At 38.3% G+C, this 17,617-nt stretch overlaps 1 protein-coding gene across 3 annotated transcripts in view; it reads left to right on the top strand.

The window, feature by feature from the left end:
- Nucleotides 1–17,617, top strand: part of Vps13c (vacuolar protein sorting 13 homolog C) — a 146,174-nt gene that overhangs the window by 52,374 nt on the left and 76,183 nt on the right. For all 3 annotated transcript variants that reach the window (XM_005075600.3, XM_013117405.2, XM_013117407.3), the window contains 11 exons: nt 405–541; nt 1,527–1,650; nt 3,381–3,498; nt 5,919–6,048; nt 6,862–6,940; nt 7,604–7,743; nt 9,541–9,694; nt 11,861–11,940; nt 13,413–13,472; nt 14,999–15,158; nt 16,556–16,672. In XM_005075600.3, coding sequence (XP_005075657.1) covers nt 405–541; nt 1,527–1,650; nt 3,381–3,498; nt 5,919–6,048; nt 6,862–6,940; nt 7,604–7,743; nt 9,541–9,694; nt 11,861–11,940; nt 13,413–13,472; nt 14,999–15,158; nt 16,556–16,672 — 1,299 coding nt within the window. The remainder of the gene's footprint in view (nt 1–404; nt 542–1,526; nt 1,651–3,380; nt 3,499–5,918; nt 6,049–6,861; nt 6,941–7,603; nt 7,744–9,540; nt 9,695–11,860; nt 11,941–13,412; nt 13,473–14,998; nt 15,159–16,555; nt 16,673–17,617) is intronic.

Below are 17,617 nucleotides of genomic sequence, written 5' to 3' on the forward strand. Positions count from 1 at the left end.
GAAACAGTCCTCCATCTCTAGTCTTCAAGCCAGTCATCATGCTGTGCATGCATAGTTGTAAGGAAGCCAGCAGACTATTTCATCAGGTTGCTTAACCAAGGAAACAAATCATTCTATGCCTAGACAAAATACTAGTTACATAGGATTTGCTGTAATATGTATGTATGCTATGGGATATTTGTATCAACTTAATACAGGTTTTACTTTACATGATGGATTGAGAATCTAATTTTTTGATAGAACTGACACTATTTAATACTTTTCAAGTAAACTTCTTATCTCCTTTTTGTGGGGGCAGGTGTGCAAGACAAGGTTTTTCTGTGTAGCAAATTCTTATTTTTTGGTACTAGTATCACCATGTGGTTCGGCTTGACCATATCATTTTTTTCCTGTCCTTCTTTTAGGACTTACACATATTATTGAGACTCGGAAAGTCCTCGATTTAAGGATAAATCTAAAGCCTTCTTATCTAATAATTCCACAGACAGGTTTTCACCATAAAAAGTCAAATCTTCTTATTTTAGATTTTGGTACTTTTCAGGTAGGTATATATGTACTTTTTTCTTTCTATCATTGACAAGTTTGGTAACTGTATGTCTGATAGCTTGTTATTTTTCTTCAGTTTACTTAAATTAACCCTAGACTTATTTCTCACATATTATATGGCTACCCAAACAAAGAAATTTCACTAGATATTCCTGTAATGGCAATAATTTGGCATTGAAGACTAGATGGGTGGTTTTTCTCTTTTCTTAATAGGAGAGAAACTATCTTAGTCTTTATTGTTTATAGAGTTTAATTTTACAGTGTCATTTTTGGGAGGCATATATTTTTGACAGGAAATTATCTACCTATCAATATATACATGTAATATATATATATATAAATATGTAAAATACATGGCATATATAAAACATGTCATATTATGTATATATATATCATAAATGCATATTTGATTGCTCTAAGCGACTAGAGTAGGGTTTTGGCTTTTGCATCTCATTGACTCTTAAGCATTTGGCAAAGGTAATGGTTAAACTGAATTGAGCCTTGATTCCATCTTGGAAGTGTAAAAGGAAGTAGGTTGGATCTGAGTCTTAATAGCCTCTTCCATGGTAGTGTCAGAAGGCGAAGGACTCAAGGGGGGCAGTAGGAGAACTGAGCAATAGTTGGCAGTACCTACCTCTTAGGACTCAGGCAGGAAGGCGCTTTCCTTCTGGACAGGACGTTTGAAGGAGACAGCTGTGTAGGCTCAGTGAATGCAAATGTGCTCAGCATCTCTTACTCAAGCATAACCGATATCTGAGTTCATACTCCTAACAAACTGCTTACAAAATCACTAGGAAACTAGGCAGACTATGCGCTTATCAAGAAAGTCTCCTATCTTCAGGTAGAAGTTTTGAAATTTGATCAAAATGTGTTGATATGTATGTATGTATGTATGTATGTATGTATGCATGCATGTAATGTATGTGTGTGTGTATACTTACATGTAAAATGTTCAGTTTTTTTTCTTCACTACATTTTAGCTCAACAGTAAAGACCAAGGTACACAGAAGACGACTAATTCATCTCTGGAAGAAATAATAGATAAGGCATATGACAAATTTGATGTGGAAATAAAGAGTGTGCAGTTACTTTTTGCAAAAGCAGGTCAGTCACTGCTCTTAGGGTAGTCAGATTGGCTCCAGTAGCTTTGGAGGTGTACTTGCATGCATTATTAGGTTTGGCAGTGTGTGTGCATGGATGTGTCTGCTCATGGGCATCTGTCCCAGCCATTGTCCTGTACACTTGTCCTGCTGATCACTTCAGAAAACCTAGCAGGAGTGGCCCACTGCAGAATGCTGCATTGGACTATTAATCCTAGGGTTCCCAGAACCATTTGAACCTAAGCTTGTGCATGGTCTCTGTCTGTAGCATGACTGAGCTGTCAGAAGACAGCAGAAGTTACAGTTGGTTCAAGCTCTTCTGTCTTAATGTTTTGAGATGTTTCCATCTTCTCCATGCTGCCTTTATTGGAAAATATATACTATTTTGGTCCAGTCTTTATTTTTGCATTGTTAAAACTCCTTTATAGGCATCTGAGAACCATATATCTAAAGAATACCACATCTTAAAAACACTACAGCAAACTTCGTTGATCCCAAAATCGTAAATGTGAGCTCTCTGAAACATTCTGAATGCTGATATGATGCCACAAGTGAAAAATTCTGAATGTAATCTCAGGTGTGGGTTGCACTTAAAGCACACATGCCCTGCAGATGCCAAATGGCCCTTGATTTACATATAGGAGGTGTATGTAACACAGGTGGACTTTGTGGTCAGACTTAGGTCCCATCCCCAGGATATCTCAGTATATATACGTACGTATTCTCAGATGTGAAATATTTTCTCTGCTCTGCCATGTTTTCATTATAGATACCCAGCTTGAAGATACACCCTTAAAACTGAAAACTAGTTTATTTTCTCACAGCTTTGCTTTTTCTGTTGCTTAAGTACAGCTTTTTGGTCCACCACATCCCTTCAGTTATTAGAAGAAAAATATTGATTAGATATCTTTGAGCATGCCATTTTCTGGAAAGTCACCTGATGATATAATCTCTTCATGTAGCGGCCATGCTCTACTCTGCACAGTGAGATCTATTAACATTAAGTTAACGTGTCTGCATAGTATCTGTCAAGAGCCTCAGAGGTTCTTTTTTTTTTTTTTTTTTTTTTTTTGGTTTTACAAGACAGGGTTTCTCTGTATTGTTTTGGAGGCTGTCGGTCCAGCCTGGCCTTGAACTCACGGAGATCTGCCTGCCTCTGCCTCCTGAGTGCTGGGATTAAAGGCATGCGCCACCACCACCCGGCGCCTCAGAGGTTCTTAAAGGAGAGTATTTACATAGACCATAAACATTGCCTTCCCTTACAAATAATTATTTGAACAATGAGTTCTCTAGTCCCTGGCATGGATAAAAGTTTGCACGGGAAGATGTGAGACACTCAACTACTTCTCCAGAACATGTCTCCCTGCATGTTACCATGTCCCACTATGATGATAATGGACTAAACCTCTGAAAATGTATACCGCCCCCAATTAAATGTTTTTCTTTATTAAAAAATAAAAAGGCCTGCACGGGACTATGTTAGCCACATGGGAAATCTGCCTTCAGAATATTCCTTTTGGAGAAATAGTCGTTATTACACATGCAGTCATTCTTGATAATTTTTTTGTCTTCTACCTATCTGAATTAAAATACAGATTATTTAATCTGTATGCTGAAGGAAGTAAAAATGTTCATTAAATTTGTTAAGTATTTTCTGGCTATGTAAACTGGTTTTGCATAGAATATCTGATAATTTTTAAAAGTTATTTAGTATTTAAATTTTTATTTTTAAAGAGGAAAACTGGAAAAAGTGTAGATTCCAACATCCATCAACTGTGCATGTATTGCAACCCATGGATATTCATGTTGAGCTGGCCAAGGCAATGGTCGAGAAGGATGTTAGAATGGCCAGGTATGTATGAGTAGTCTTTTGTATTAGAAATCAACAAGGGAGTTTCATCTGTTTAACTACTGACATTTAAGGAAACAGCGATGTATATATGTGGGAGGGAAAATAACACCTATTATTCTATCTTAGGACACAAGTACATTTAAAGAAAATATTATTTATATAGTGTTCTGTGCCGGCTAGTTTTATGTCAACTTGACACAAGCTAGAGTCATCTCAGAGGAGGGAACCTTAATTGAGATAATTCCTCCATAAGATTTGCCTGTAGGCAAAGCTTGTAGGATATTTTCTTAATTAGTAATTGGTTGGGGAGGACCCAGCCCACTGTGAATGGAACCATCCCTGGGCTAATGGTTGGGTTCTGTAAGAAATCAGACTGAGGAAGCCAGGAGGAGCAAGCCAGTAAGCAGCACTCTTCATGACCTCTGCATCAGCCCCTGCCTCTAGGTTTCTTGCCCTATTTGAGTTCATGTCCTGGTTTCCTTCAGTGATGAACAGTGATATGGAAGGAAGTGTAAGTCAAATAAACCCTTCCATCCCCAAGTTGCTTTTGATCATGTTGTCTGATCACAGCAATAGTAACTCTAAGACATATGTTGTCTCTCTTACTTCAGACTTCGTATTTAGATTTTTACATTCTATAAAAATTGGTTATCTGAGATTCTGAATGTGTGAAAATCAAGACTCAATATTAATGAAATAAAATCTCAAAGGAAATTAGGTTTTTTTTTTTTTTTTGGTCATGAAACCACATAAAATCCCAAGAAAAGTCTAAAGGAATAAAACAAATAGAAACTAGATTTTTATTTTAGTATATTATCATGAAACAGTGTCTTTCTAAACCAGGTTTTGTGGTTGTGGCATGTATGTCTTCATGAGATCATCATTGCAATTGAGATAACATTCATCATCTACAGAAGATTCCTTGAGCCCTGCATTCCCTTTTTTTTCTGTTCCTACTTCATTCCTTGGAAAATATTGGTCTGTTCCTTGATGTGAATATTTGGTAGACTTTTCTGGAATTTTCTGCGAATGCAACCATAGAGTTTTAACTTTTTGATTTGGATTCTTCCACTATGATAAGATCCCTCATGTGGTTGCTTAAGTGTTACGTCAATAGATCCTTCACAGGCTTAACGTGTTCTAGGCCTACAATTTTCTTTTAGAGAGAATTTAAAAACTTGTGGAAGCAATTTTTAATGATTTTTTCTGTGTTTGAAGTTTCTAGGTAAACATTGCATGTTTTGAATTTGATCAGCCTCATGTTGAGTTGTAAAATGTGCTCATATTCTTTGTTACTTTCTAAAACATTGAGAATGATCTTTAGATGTTTGCTTTCTTGTTCTGGTTATAAGCAGTTAGTGCCTTTGCTTCTCTTTTTTCTTGGTTAGTCAGAATAGAGTTTCTCAGTTAGTTTTCTTCTGAAAGAGCCAGCTTTTGGGCTCAATTATTTCTTTATTTGTTTCTATCTTTAATCTTCATAACTTTCACTCTAGGTTTATTACAGTTTTTTTCTGCACATTGTCTGTGTTTCATTCTAATTTCCTAGAAGAAGGTCATTAATTAGAGACCTTTCTTTTTAATAGTGACAATTAGTACTAAGAATTTTACTTAAAAACTGTTGTATTGAATACCAGCCAGGAACCCATTTAAGAGTTAGGTATCTGCCAGCTTGAGCTGTTCACAGTTTAGCTAGGAAGCTGAGAGGGTAAGCCAAGCAGGCTTGTGAGCAGGCTGTGGTCAAGACATCTTTTTTTTTTTTTATGGAAGATGATAAAGCAACTACCAAAAGGCAAATGAATGACAATAGCAGGCTGGATACTCAGCAGCAAAACAGATGACCTCAGGGAGCTTGCATTTTAATCCAAAGGGACAGGAAATAAGTTCACCTGTCACATACCAGGTGCTGCCAAGCTAAACAGCTAAACAGCAGAACAAGACAATGTGATAGAGATTGATGGGGCAGACACTCTGGTATTAGTAGAAAGAAATCTTAGATGCCACGAAGTAAAACACATAACGTGGTTTGGGTTTTTAATAGTAGAAGGTTGTGTTCAAAAGAAGTTTTACAATGCATTACATAGTTTTAGGCTGTGTGTGTTAGTGTACCTCCCTAATCATAGCACCTAGGAGGCAGAGAGTCTGTGAGTTGAGGTTGGCCTGATCTGTATAGCAAGTTCCAGGCCAGCTGGGGCTACATAGTGACACCCTGTTTTTCAAAAAGTTCATTGAAAAAGGCTTACTGAGTAGGAAAGATAGATGTGGATGGTCTGGAAAATTGGCTCCCGGAGAACGTCTGTTCTGTAAGAGTGCATCTATGGGTGATGGATTGAAACATGGCTGGCCAACCATTGACCTCACCACGTCATCTCCTCCCTATTTGCTTCCCCTTCCTGAGACCTCACAGTCAATTGTATTTTTAGATTTAAAGTGTCAGGAGGACTGCCTTTGATGCATGTGAGGATTTCTGACCAGAAGATAAAAGATACACTGTGTTTGATTAATAGTATACCCTTGCCACAGAAGTCATCCACACAGTCTCCAGAGAGACAGGTGAGTAAGAGATTGTAGTAGACATGCCAAGTCGATTTCTAGAAAACCACACTTTCAGAGTAGTGATGATTGTTTAAGGACAGGTTTTCTAACCAAAAGGATCTAAAATGCAGAAATGGGTCCTGCACAGAGACAGGAGGGCTCTGATTTCAAGGCCATCCTGTTCTACATAGCAAGTTGCTGCCAGGTAGCGCTATATAGTGAGACTCTGTCTCTAAACAAACAAACAAACAAACAAACAAACAAAGAAAAAACCAACAGATATGAAAGGAAAATACTATTTACATTTGTTAAGTATTCCTTACATAGACCTAGAAATATAAAGCTTTAAAATAAATTTGCAAATAAAATACCAATTGTCTTTTTTTTTTTTTGGTGAGTCTTAAATTTTTTAGGTCACTTTAATTGGAATAGTCTTTATAGCTTAAAATAAATGCTGGATTTCCCCTTACTTAGAAAAGAAGTTTGAGAAAATTAACTGATAATGATACCATTATCAAGGGCCCTATGATAAATATGTACTTTCATATTGTTACTCATAGCAACTAAAAGCTTCATGAGGATGAGGACACAGACTTACTTATTTGATTTGTGCACAATTTTATCTTTATAAATAGATGTAGTGATTCTAATACTTTGTAAATTCCAGCTGACCCCTATTTGATTGTATTAGTTTCTTGTGATGCATGTCTACATATCTTTCCATCTTCCTCTGTCCTCTATTGATTTTCGTTATCTAGAGAGATCTCATCTTGTAGTATTTAGTCCTTGTTGTTAGCATGTATTAAAAAGCCATTTTGTGTTCTTTGCTAGGTAGCCTCGATTCCTGTTCTTTCAGGTGGAACCAAAGGTCTTCTCGGCACTTCACTGTTGCTCGATGGAGTGGATTCAGGTGAAAACCAGGAAACACTGTTTCTCTATGAAGGCAAACTGAAACATGATTATGTAGTAAGAGTGTTTTAAGAAAATAGGGGTTCCTAAAAGCACCAATACTCATGCCTCATTGTTGGATAAAATGTTTTTTTTTTTAAAGTGAGGGTGATAGATTTGACAATGTTTTCTAAATATTTAAATAAGTTATTGTATTTTACTGTGATACTTTTTTTTTCTTTTTTGGTTTTTCGAGACAGGGTTTTTACTCTCATACTTTTATCTAACCAGGGCTAAGTAAGGTCTTACAATTTCAAATTAGAATATAGAAAATATACTTTGTAGAGACAAGGCCACATCTAACCAGGTAAAGGCCTGGCCACTCTGGTGTCCATTGTGGCGGTTGCATCCTTATACATGGTAGATGATGCCCAATATTATTTTACTGAATGTTGAATGAATGAACTAATGTGAAAAACAAGTCACTTCTGAAAAGATAGTAGACGACTATTTGGTTTAAGTTTTATTACATGTTGGTTCGAGTCACTTTGGGACTTGAAATATTGCAAGTATTTTGTCTGAATGAAGATTCTGTGCATGAATGGAGTTTGTTAGGTCTAGGCTTCGTGCCCATGTGGGTTCTCAGAGGCTATTGTCTGGGTTAATGTGTGACTCTTTGCTTTAGAGTCTGATGATGAATATTTTGATGCTGAGGAAGGAGACGTGCAGACTGCCAGAACTGTGAAAGCCTCAGAACTGAAAAAAGTCTCTGAGGTTCCAAATGAGGAGCTGGTTAATCTTCTGCTCAAGTTTGAGATTAAAGAGGTATGTGTTTTCTGTTCACGGACACATTCCTGTTGGTCTTCTGCCCTGGGAGCTAACCTCAACTTCAAGGGCATTAAAAACGTGACATTCTAGTTTCTTTTCTACACAAAGGTACACACCATGAAGATTATTTTAAAAAATGGTTTAAGGGGGATCAGTGCGTGCGTCATCTCTTCTGGAAAAGCTCAGGTCTCTTAATTAGGATTTGCATTTCTACATAAAATTTCTGTTTTTGTGTGTGGATGTATATATCACCTTCCCCAGCCCCAGCTGTTATAATTTTTTTTGTGTATTTTGTGTTTTGTTGTATATTCCAGGCTGACTTTGAACTCACTATCTCACTGTGTAGTCTAGGCTTTCTTTGAACATGTGACATTCCTTCTGCTCCAGCATTCCCCTTGATTGCTGAGATTATAGGTGTGTGCTGCCACATGCAGGATGACCTCCCCTTGAGCTAAATAGTGCTGGCCATTGTCCTGCATGTGTAACGTGGAAAATGTTAGCAAACTAAACTTCCAAACTTTTGTTTTGCCTTTAAAAGTCATGTAAAAAGCCATGCGTGATGACATGGGCCTGTACTCCAGTTATTCAGAAGGGTGAGGCAGGAGGATTACAACTTCAGGCTCTGCTGGAGATATAGGTCATCCTGGTCAATTTGACAAGACCCTGCTTCAAAATAGCAAGCAAAACAAAAGGGGGGGGGCCAAGAAGGCTTGGCAGTAGGATTGACTGGAGACAGAGGTGGGTGCGGGATGCGCAGGGCATGCTGCTTAGATCTTATGAATTCCTAGCTTCAGTCCTGAGACCTGTTTTAGAGTAGCCCCATAGAAAAAGAAAGCCGCATGAGATGGTCACAACATATTTTGGGGGTAAAAGAGATTTTGGGCCACGGGCACATGTTTCCATTTAGTTCCACGTATACATTTTCTCTTACAAATGACAGTGTTCATCTCCAGGCTGGAGGAATTGCAGTTTTTACCTTTACCTTTGCTTTCCCATGTTTTTATAATAATCTTATCACTTTAATAATAAAATGCAAAATAATATAGAGATGTTCATGGTTGACTTTGATATTCCAGAATAACAACATTTCTTAAATCATCATGTCAGATTTGATGCAACTGAATGTCATTGGTATTTTCTTAGTATCTTTCCTACCCTTGGCTTTGACTTGTCTCTCTCTCTCTTTCTTTTTTTTTTTTCATGCTTCAACCACCTCCTGGTGGTCACTCTTCTCTTACACTGCTGTGTCACCCCAGCCACCATCATTTCTTATCTGTCTTTTAAAAATTGCCACACCTATTTTGATTTTTTTTTTTGTTTTTTGTTTTACGAGACAGGGTTTCTCTGTTTTGGAGGCTGTCGGTCCAGCCTGTCCTCGAACTCACAGAGATCCGCCTGCCTCTGCCTCCCGAGTGCTGGGATTAAAGGCGTGCGCCACCAACGCCCGGCCTGTTTTGATTTTTTTATTGACTAAATATTTTGGCTGTCATTTCCAAAATTAATTTGAATGCTTTGGGAAGGCATACTCTAACCTTTTGCTTTCCTGGAACTGCTGCTGTCAGAAGAATCTGCCTTTCCTAAGTTAAACAAACAAACAAACAAACAAAAAAAACCAGACATTAAGAACCTTATGTGTGCCTACTGTCCTGATACAGGATAATCCCAGTCTTTGAGTTTGGTGTGAGGGCGTGATTAGAGTCTTCACTCTTGCAGTGCTGTGTGTGGGGAAGGACTTTGTTTCTGTGTCTTTATGGATGACGGACTCACTTTCCACTGCCCCATGAATTTTTTTAGGTGATTTTGGAACTCACTAAACAACAGAAAGAAGAAGAGACAATTCTGGTATTTAATGTCACTCAGTTAGGAACAGAAGCAACAATGAGGGCATTTGATTTGACTGCAGTGTCCTATTTGAGGAAAATCAGCTTGGATTACCATGAAATTAAAGGTAATAGCCATGAAAATAGAAACAGCACACAGGAGTAAAAATAACACCTGTGTGTGTCTGGAATAGTTTCATTTATAATGAAATATTTCATTTTATTATAATGGGTATAATAACCATACTGTTTTAACACTTTATGAATACTAACTCCATTCTAGAACACTGGCTATGTTGCATCCATGTTACTGTTATCAGTTCACATGTAACTGACATGTAGATGATTATTCACTCAGCTTCAAAGAACTGTAATGACAGAACCCTGGCTGAAACATTGGAAGCCCGGCACTGGGGGTCTGGCAGCCTCAAACACTGTGGTCTATCACTTTAGAGTCCAGGAAAGTGCACTGATATTAGGGAGTATCATTCCGATTTCACAGAAAGAAAGGCTAAAGAACACAAAATAACTTTTTTACACCTGTGTCTTGTTCAGATAGATTTTAGTATTCAGACCTGAACTTAGGATACTGAAGTCTAGAGCAGTGATTCTCAACCTTCCTAATGCTGTGATCCTTTAATATAGTTCCTCATGTGTGGTGATTCCCAACCATAACATTATTACATTGCTGTTTCAACTGTATGTTGCTACTGCTATGAATTGCAATGTAAAATTTTGTGTTTTGTTATGGTCTTAGGTTGACTCCTGTGAAAGGGTTCCTACCCACAGGTTGAGAACCATTGTGTTACAGTGTTCACATGGCACAGAAGTACTTTGATAGAAATAAAGGGGGAAGAAGCCCACCTTCCCTCTTGTGAACCTCATAGTTCATCATTTCAATGTATATCTTCTGAGCTCAGGCATGAGTTAGTCTGTAGCAATTAAAATTCTTCAGCGATCTACCCAATACTTTAGTCAAATATTAAGACATTTTATGATTTTTAGAAAATAGTTGAAACTAAAATAAATTCTAGTTTGGGAGAAAAATTATGTTTCTTATGTTACAAATTTCCTTAAGTACTACATTATGATAGAATTTATATTGCATACACTAGTAATGAATGTAAACAATACATTTTCTAGGCTGTTTCTTCTTTTTGTCAGTTAAGACTGGAGAGATGGCTCAGCAGTTGCACACACTTAATGCTCTTTCAGAGGACTTGGGCTTGATTTCCAGCATTTATAGAATTTATGGTAACTCATATCTGTTATAACTCCAGGTCCAGGAGATCTGACCCTTCTGAATTCCTAGAGCACCAGGCACAACCATGGTGCATATAGTTAAATAGTCATAAACAAAAAGTAAAATAAATGAATCTTAAAAAGCAGTGTATAAAGGGGAAAGGCCAGAGACCAGGGAGAACTTTCTAGTTGTTCCAGAAACAGGAATTACAGACTGGAGAGTAAAGCATGGGCATGATTCAATGGGTGACGAGCGAGCTCTCCCTATGAGGTTTTGGGAGCCACTTTCTCTTTGTGTCTGCACAGACAACATAGTTTTGAGCTCAAAAGAGGTGTTTGTTTAGGTTTTGAAACCAAGTAGCCCAGGCAGTCCTTAGATTCACAGTGTTACCCAGGCTGGCCTTGTACTACAATGATCCTCCTTTCTCTATCTCCCAAGGGCTAGGATTACAGCTATCAACCACCACAGCCTGCTTAGGAGAAATTTTTAACAGTTATTGTCTGTTAAAAAAGAAGGCTTTCTATATCCTTTTTCACCTAGGTCTAAGCAGAGGAATGATTTAAATGATTTGAGTCTAATATAAATAAAACATTTTTGTACAATTTTAGAATCCAACTGCATATTAGAGATTTTCTCAATCCAGTTTTGTAGATGAGAAAGTTAAATAGCATTGGGTAAGGCCAGAGTTGGATTAGAATTCACATTTTCACATTCTTCCACCCTTAGTGGAATATATTCCATGGCCCTATAAATACATAGGCGGCCTTAAGAATATCTTGAGAAGTTTTGACTCTTTTTGAGCACAGGATAAAAGCAAGCGAAAGGTGAATGTTTTTAGTAAGCTTAAGGTAAAGTTTAAAGTAAAGATTTAAGCTGGCATATTTTCCTACCAGTAATAGGTTGGTTGCTTCATACCTATGAAATTGTACATAGATACGTGAAAATGTATACTGATATGCGTTTAAAGCACCACTAGACAAGTATAGAATATTCTAACGTGTCATAAAAGCAAGTTACCTGCAAACCCTTTCTCTCCTTTTATTCAATCTAGGATCCAAAAAGAAGCCTCTTCACTTGATTAGTTCTTCAGACAAACCTGGATTAGATCTTTTAAAAGTGGAGTACATTAAGGTAAGGCCAGGGGAAGGTGGCAGAGAAGACTGTGTTTCTGCAGTGGCTCTGGGTGTGTATTCAGGTGAGGTCACAGGACAGTCACTTGCCCTCGGGCTTCTGCTTTTGCTGAGAATAGGATATCACAAAGCTGCCAGGTTGCTAACCCCAGAGGTGGAACCCAGGGGGAAGTGGGTGCCCGTCTGTCTCGGGGCATATTCACACCAGTGCACCCCTTGTAAAAATGGGTGACATCTAGTTGAGTATATTACATTGCAAAAGGAAAACAGGATTGCATTGAGTTCAGAAGAGAGCTGGTAGGGCTGGGGATGGACTGCAGAATGTTCCCCATGAATGGGGCTGTGGGAAGTGATGCTGTTTGCCTTCGTTCTTGTTGATTCCTGACTCTTTGTTATGTCTTCATGAATGTCTTTGCTGTGGTTTGAAGTATAAGTTGTTTCTCCCTGTTGTTAAACTAACTTTAAGTTAGAAGAGAAAGGACATGCAAGCGAACAACTAAAATGTAATCCTGACTAACTGAAAATACAGTGACTGCTTTTCTAAGAGAAAGCACAGAGCAGAGTGGATATGGAGAGGCAGGGAAGGAAACCAGGGCAGAAAGCTGCTCATGGGAGGGGTCTTCAGAGTTCACAGTTCCTCTTTGTGCAATGGATAGAGCTGAGTCCAGTGAGTGGTTATGATGAGAGATAGATTTTTTTTTGACTTGGACAAAGACCCCATTAAAACAGCGCTTTCTCAGGAGATTCCATTTGTGAAGAACTGATGTTTCTCTCATTGGAGATTGCACTGAACTTTGTAGAGTGGTGTAAGCATCAGATGATGGGCGGGTGAGATGACCTTTTCACCTTCTCACCTCAAACCTTATCTTTCTGACACTCAGTGTCCCCGAGGGAATAAATGTTCCCCCATGCTTAACAAGAGCACTTTAAAATGATATGAAAAATAGTGTTTATATATAATTTTAAATATGACAAAATAATATATGGTTGTCTTAGGTACTTATTGCTACTGTAAGACACCATGACTCAGGAAACTTATAAAAGAAAGCACTTAATTTGGGGCTCACAATTCTCAAGAGTTAGAGTCCGTGACCATCATGGTTGAGGGCAGGACAGTATATGCACGATGCAGGAGCATTAGCTGGGAGCTGACATCCTTATCTGCAATTTGGAGGCAAGGAGCAAACTGAGACTTGTGTGAGATTTGAAACCTCAAAGCCTGCCCCTGTGATAGACTCCTTTCAACAGGGCCACACCCCCTATTCCCTCCCAAATAGTTTTCCCAACTGGGGTCCAAGTATTAAAACATGTCGTATGGGGGCAGTTCTCATTCAAACCACCAAAGTATGTGCTCTCTTATCTCTCCCTCTCCCTCCCATTCCATCTCTATACACACTTATATACACACACAGAGCTTATAACAATATTTGTTTACCTTGGTCTTAATTAATTCTTTAGAACTTTTTTTTTCAGGTTGATAAGAATGGACCTAGTTTTCAAACTACCTTTGAAAAAACTGAGCAAACAATTAAGGTAAGAAGTTTTATTAAGATGGCATATCCTGTCTGGAAATCTCTGGAAATCTCCAAGGTTCTTTGGAGGGCATTGTTTGATAAAACAATGTGATTAAAACCAACTGAAATTATAAATTAGCACCATAGATGTTGCCATGGTCTCTGACTGTGATCCAGCTTAGAAAGTAATACCATATCACATTCTATGCTTTAAAGAGCCCCAATGTTGTTCCCATATAAGGAAATGCCATGACAGATCATTTGATTATAAATAACTAACAGGATCCTAAAGAAACCAAGTTAATTCCATCTAGCAATACAGGAGTGAGAGATGGTGTAAAGCGTAAGTGCAGATGCTAAGTGCTTCTGCAGCCATTATGATTTGAATAAAAATACAGAGGAAGAGGAGTCAGAAAGTATTTATGAGTTATATTAAAAAGTAAATGAGACCCCTGCCCCACCCCGCTTACCCTTCAGTGGGATGACTTAGTAGCTTCCTGCCAAGCCTGACCATCTGAGTTCAGTCTCCAGGGCTCACATGGTAGAAGGTGAGAACCAACCTACTCCCAAAGTTTTCCTCTGGTCTCTACAAGCACACAGTGGTCTGCATACCCCTCAACTACCACGTGAAATAAATAAGTGGTGGAAAAACTAGAGAGATGAGCTCTAGCTCATATTTGGAAGAGATGAACATCATCTTTTGTTTTTTTTAAAGATTTCTTTATTTATATACATGAATGCTCTATTTGAATGTATGGCTGCATGGCAGACAGAAGAGATCATCAGATCCCATTGTAGATGGTTGGGAGTCACCATGTAGTAGCTGGGAATTGAACTCAGGTCCTCTGGAAGAGCAGCCAGTGCTCTTAACTGCTGAGCCATTTTTCCAGCCCTGACATCGTCCTCTATGATATTGGGGACTTTCCTTTTTTTGTTACTTAGTTTTTTTTTATAAGCAAATTTTTGTTTTAGCTTGCTTTCATAATACCACAGACCTGTAGAAACAATTTGTGTTCTATGTTAGTTCTTGGGAGTCATTTCTTAAGTGTGATCTTTCCTCTGGTAGTCAGACATGCTGTGCTGATTTTAAATGCCAAGACCATTACCATGTTGTAGAAGGTCATTCCCTACTTGAGACCATGTTCATGTTCACAGTTCTGCTCCCTAAGTTTAAATGTCATGGATGCCACATTTGGAATTGCTTCTAGATGTGGTAGCACATGGTGATTCTGGAACTTTGTACCAAGACAGCATTTTTTATGGTCACAAGAGCCTATTGAAGATCCGGGAAACCACATGTGTTGGCTGTGTGGATGGCCAGGAGAGACAGTTGGTTCCATGACCATTTTGCTTGGGAATGGAGTAGTTATTATGATGCTCTCCTGTGTCCTTGACTATATAGGCACTATTTGCCTTCTCTATACCCATACATCAGGGAGTCATGGACTTTTGTCTCACTCTTCTTTGCTGGGGTGGAAGCAGCCTTTACTGAGATCACAGGTAGTAACTGGGAAAGAACTAATATTTTTTGCAAAACACTTTCAGGTGGCTTTTTCATCTTTGAATCTGTTGCTACAAACACAAGCTCTTCTGTCTTCCCTTAACTACTTGACAACCATCATCCCATCAGATGGTGAGAACACCGGTGTTGTCAAGGAGGCGCAGTCTACAACTGAGAAACAAAAGAACTCTCCCCTGCAGAAAAGTATGTGAGTTATCAGTGTTCTCCATGACTAACACCTGGAGAAAAACAAATTGAAGGAACAAAGATTTGTTTTGCTTTCTGTTTCGTAGGTGTCAGTCCACAAACACTTGGCTCTGTTGCTTCTGAGCCTCGTGTTGCCAGGAAGAGCATGGTAGTGAAGCATATGGTAGAGACTGGTGGATAGGAGGTAGACAGATGGGTCCATATTGCTGTAGGCATTTCTACCCAGTCTCATGCTATCAAGTAGCATGCTGCCTACTGCTCATAAACCCCATATGATTGCTCAAAATCAGGGCCTCTTTGCTCACTAGCACCGAGCCTCCCCGAGAAAAGATGGTCATCAGGAAGCCACCTTTGACTCTGTGTTCTGAACTTTTTTTAAACATTTTTTTAGGCTTTTTGTGCATGTACATGGCCTCAGACATTAGGTACCATTTGTAGGTACTTTTCTGTCCTACCCAAATAACCATTCAGAAACTAATTATTAATTATAAATGCTCAGCTGATAGCTTAGCCAGCTTTTACAACTTAAATTTAATCTATGTGCTGCCCCAAGGCTTGTTTATTTTATCTATGAACTTTCCATGCTTCTTCCTTGTTTGGCTTGACACTCCAGACTCTGCTCCTCTTGCCAGTATTCTTTCTGCCCTGAAAGTCATGTCTAGCTATTGGCCAATCAGTTTTTTATTAACAATGAGAGCAACAAATATTTACAGTGTACAAAGATTGTTCCTCAGCAGCAATACTATTGTTTCAAGAAACTTTGTTTTTATTTTGCATCTGGGGATTGCCTTTGCAGAGTTACTAGGAAAACCTGGGTGTGTACCTAGTCCTTCTTCTCATTATAGTGGCTCTGGAAGGGCTCCCCAGATAATTAGTCTTTGAGAAAAGAGGCACAGAGACATGAAGACAGGGACTAACTGCATCTTAAAAAAAAAAAAAAACAAAGAACCTTTTTTGTTTTTATGTGTTGGGTGTTCTGTCTGCATGTATGTCTGTGTACAGCATATGTGCAGTTCTGGTAGAGTCCAGAAGTGGGCATTGGATCTTCTGGAACTGGAGTGATGGATGGTTTTGAATCACTAGGTGGTTGCTGGAATCCCAGGTTCTCTGAACCATTTCTTCAGCACGCCAGTGATTGCATCTTATTGGCTGATAATCTAGAATTTGGATCCAAAAGAACCTAGTTCATATTCTGACTATATTACTTAAACTGTGTGATTTTAGGCACATTACTTTTTGATTTTGAATTGCATGTTCTATTTACTTTAGACTTTTTATTTTTATATGTGTGTTTTATATGTATTTAAATATTATTCTATATTCATATATTATGTAAAATATATGAAGAAATTCTATAGAGTTTAGCTTACTAAATTCTGTTGTTTTATTTTTAGCGATGGTGCCCTCTAGAGATAGTGACATTATTGGCTTTAGGTTATTTGCCAAATTGAATGCTTTCTGTGTCACTGTCTGTGATGAGAAGAGCAATATTGCTGAAATCAAGATACAAGGTAAAGTGTCACAGTATTTAACAATAAACACTTTGTCTTCTTCCCTCTGCTCCCTTTGTCTTTATTTCAATGTTAGAGAATATACACAAAGAGGTCTCTGAACTGCAAACAATTGGCAGGGTATGCCTGAATTAGGTGCTTTCTTCCTAGGATTTATAGTGGCCAAATTCTGGCTAGTGTAGGTTTTTTTTTTTTTATCCTGTCCTTTCCAAATTGGTAATACACCTCCTTATCTAAACTTTGTTCACAAAACTGTTGTAGCCTCTGTCAGGCAGGTCATCGACTGTTGTGATGAAAACTAGCACAACCTGGGGAGGAAAGGGTTGATTTCAGCTTACAGTTCCATATCATAGTCCAACATGGAAGAAGACAGGGCAGCAACTGGGAGGAAGGAACCGAAGCAGAAGCCATAGAAGAATGCTGCTTGCTAGCTTGTCCCTCATGGCTTGCTCAGCCTGCTTTATTTTACAACCCAGGACCACTATCCCAGGGGTGGCACCACATGCCATGTGCTGTGGTCACCCACATCAGTCATTAATTAAGGCAGTGCATTATAGACTTACTTACAGCTCAGTCTCATGGACACGTTTTTCTCAGTTAAGAATTCCTCTTCCCAAGTGATTTTACCTTGTGTCAAGTAGCCATAAAACTAGGCACCGCAGTTTCCATGTAAATAGCTTAGTATCTATAAAGTATACATTTTACTTTATTTTTGCTTATTATGAATTGACATCTTTCACTAGATTTTTTTTAACCTTGGGAGATTGAATATTTATGCACTTATTTTTTTGTTTTTTAATAGTCTTTATTGCACACCCAGGATAGTCTTTTCAGTGTAGTATGAAAAATTGTATACTTAGTATATTTTCCTATTTTATTCTTTGAGAATTTCATACATGTATGCAGTGAAAGATGATCATAGCTACTGCCATTTCCCCACTGCAG

This window comes from Mesocricetus auratus, unplaced genomic scaffold, assembly GCF_017639785.1.
Source record: "Mesocricetus auratus isolate SY011 unplaced genomic scaffold, BCM_Maur_2.0 Super-Scaffold_100691, whole genome shotgun sequence".
Lineage (NCBI taxonomy): Eukaryota > Metazoa > Chordata > Mammalia > Rodentia > Cricetidae > Mesocricetus > Mesocricetus auratus.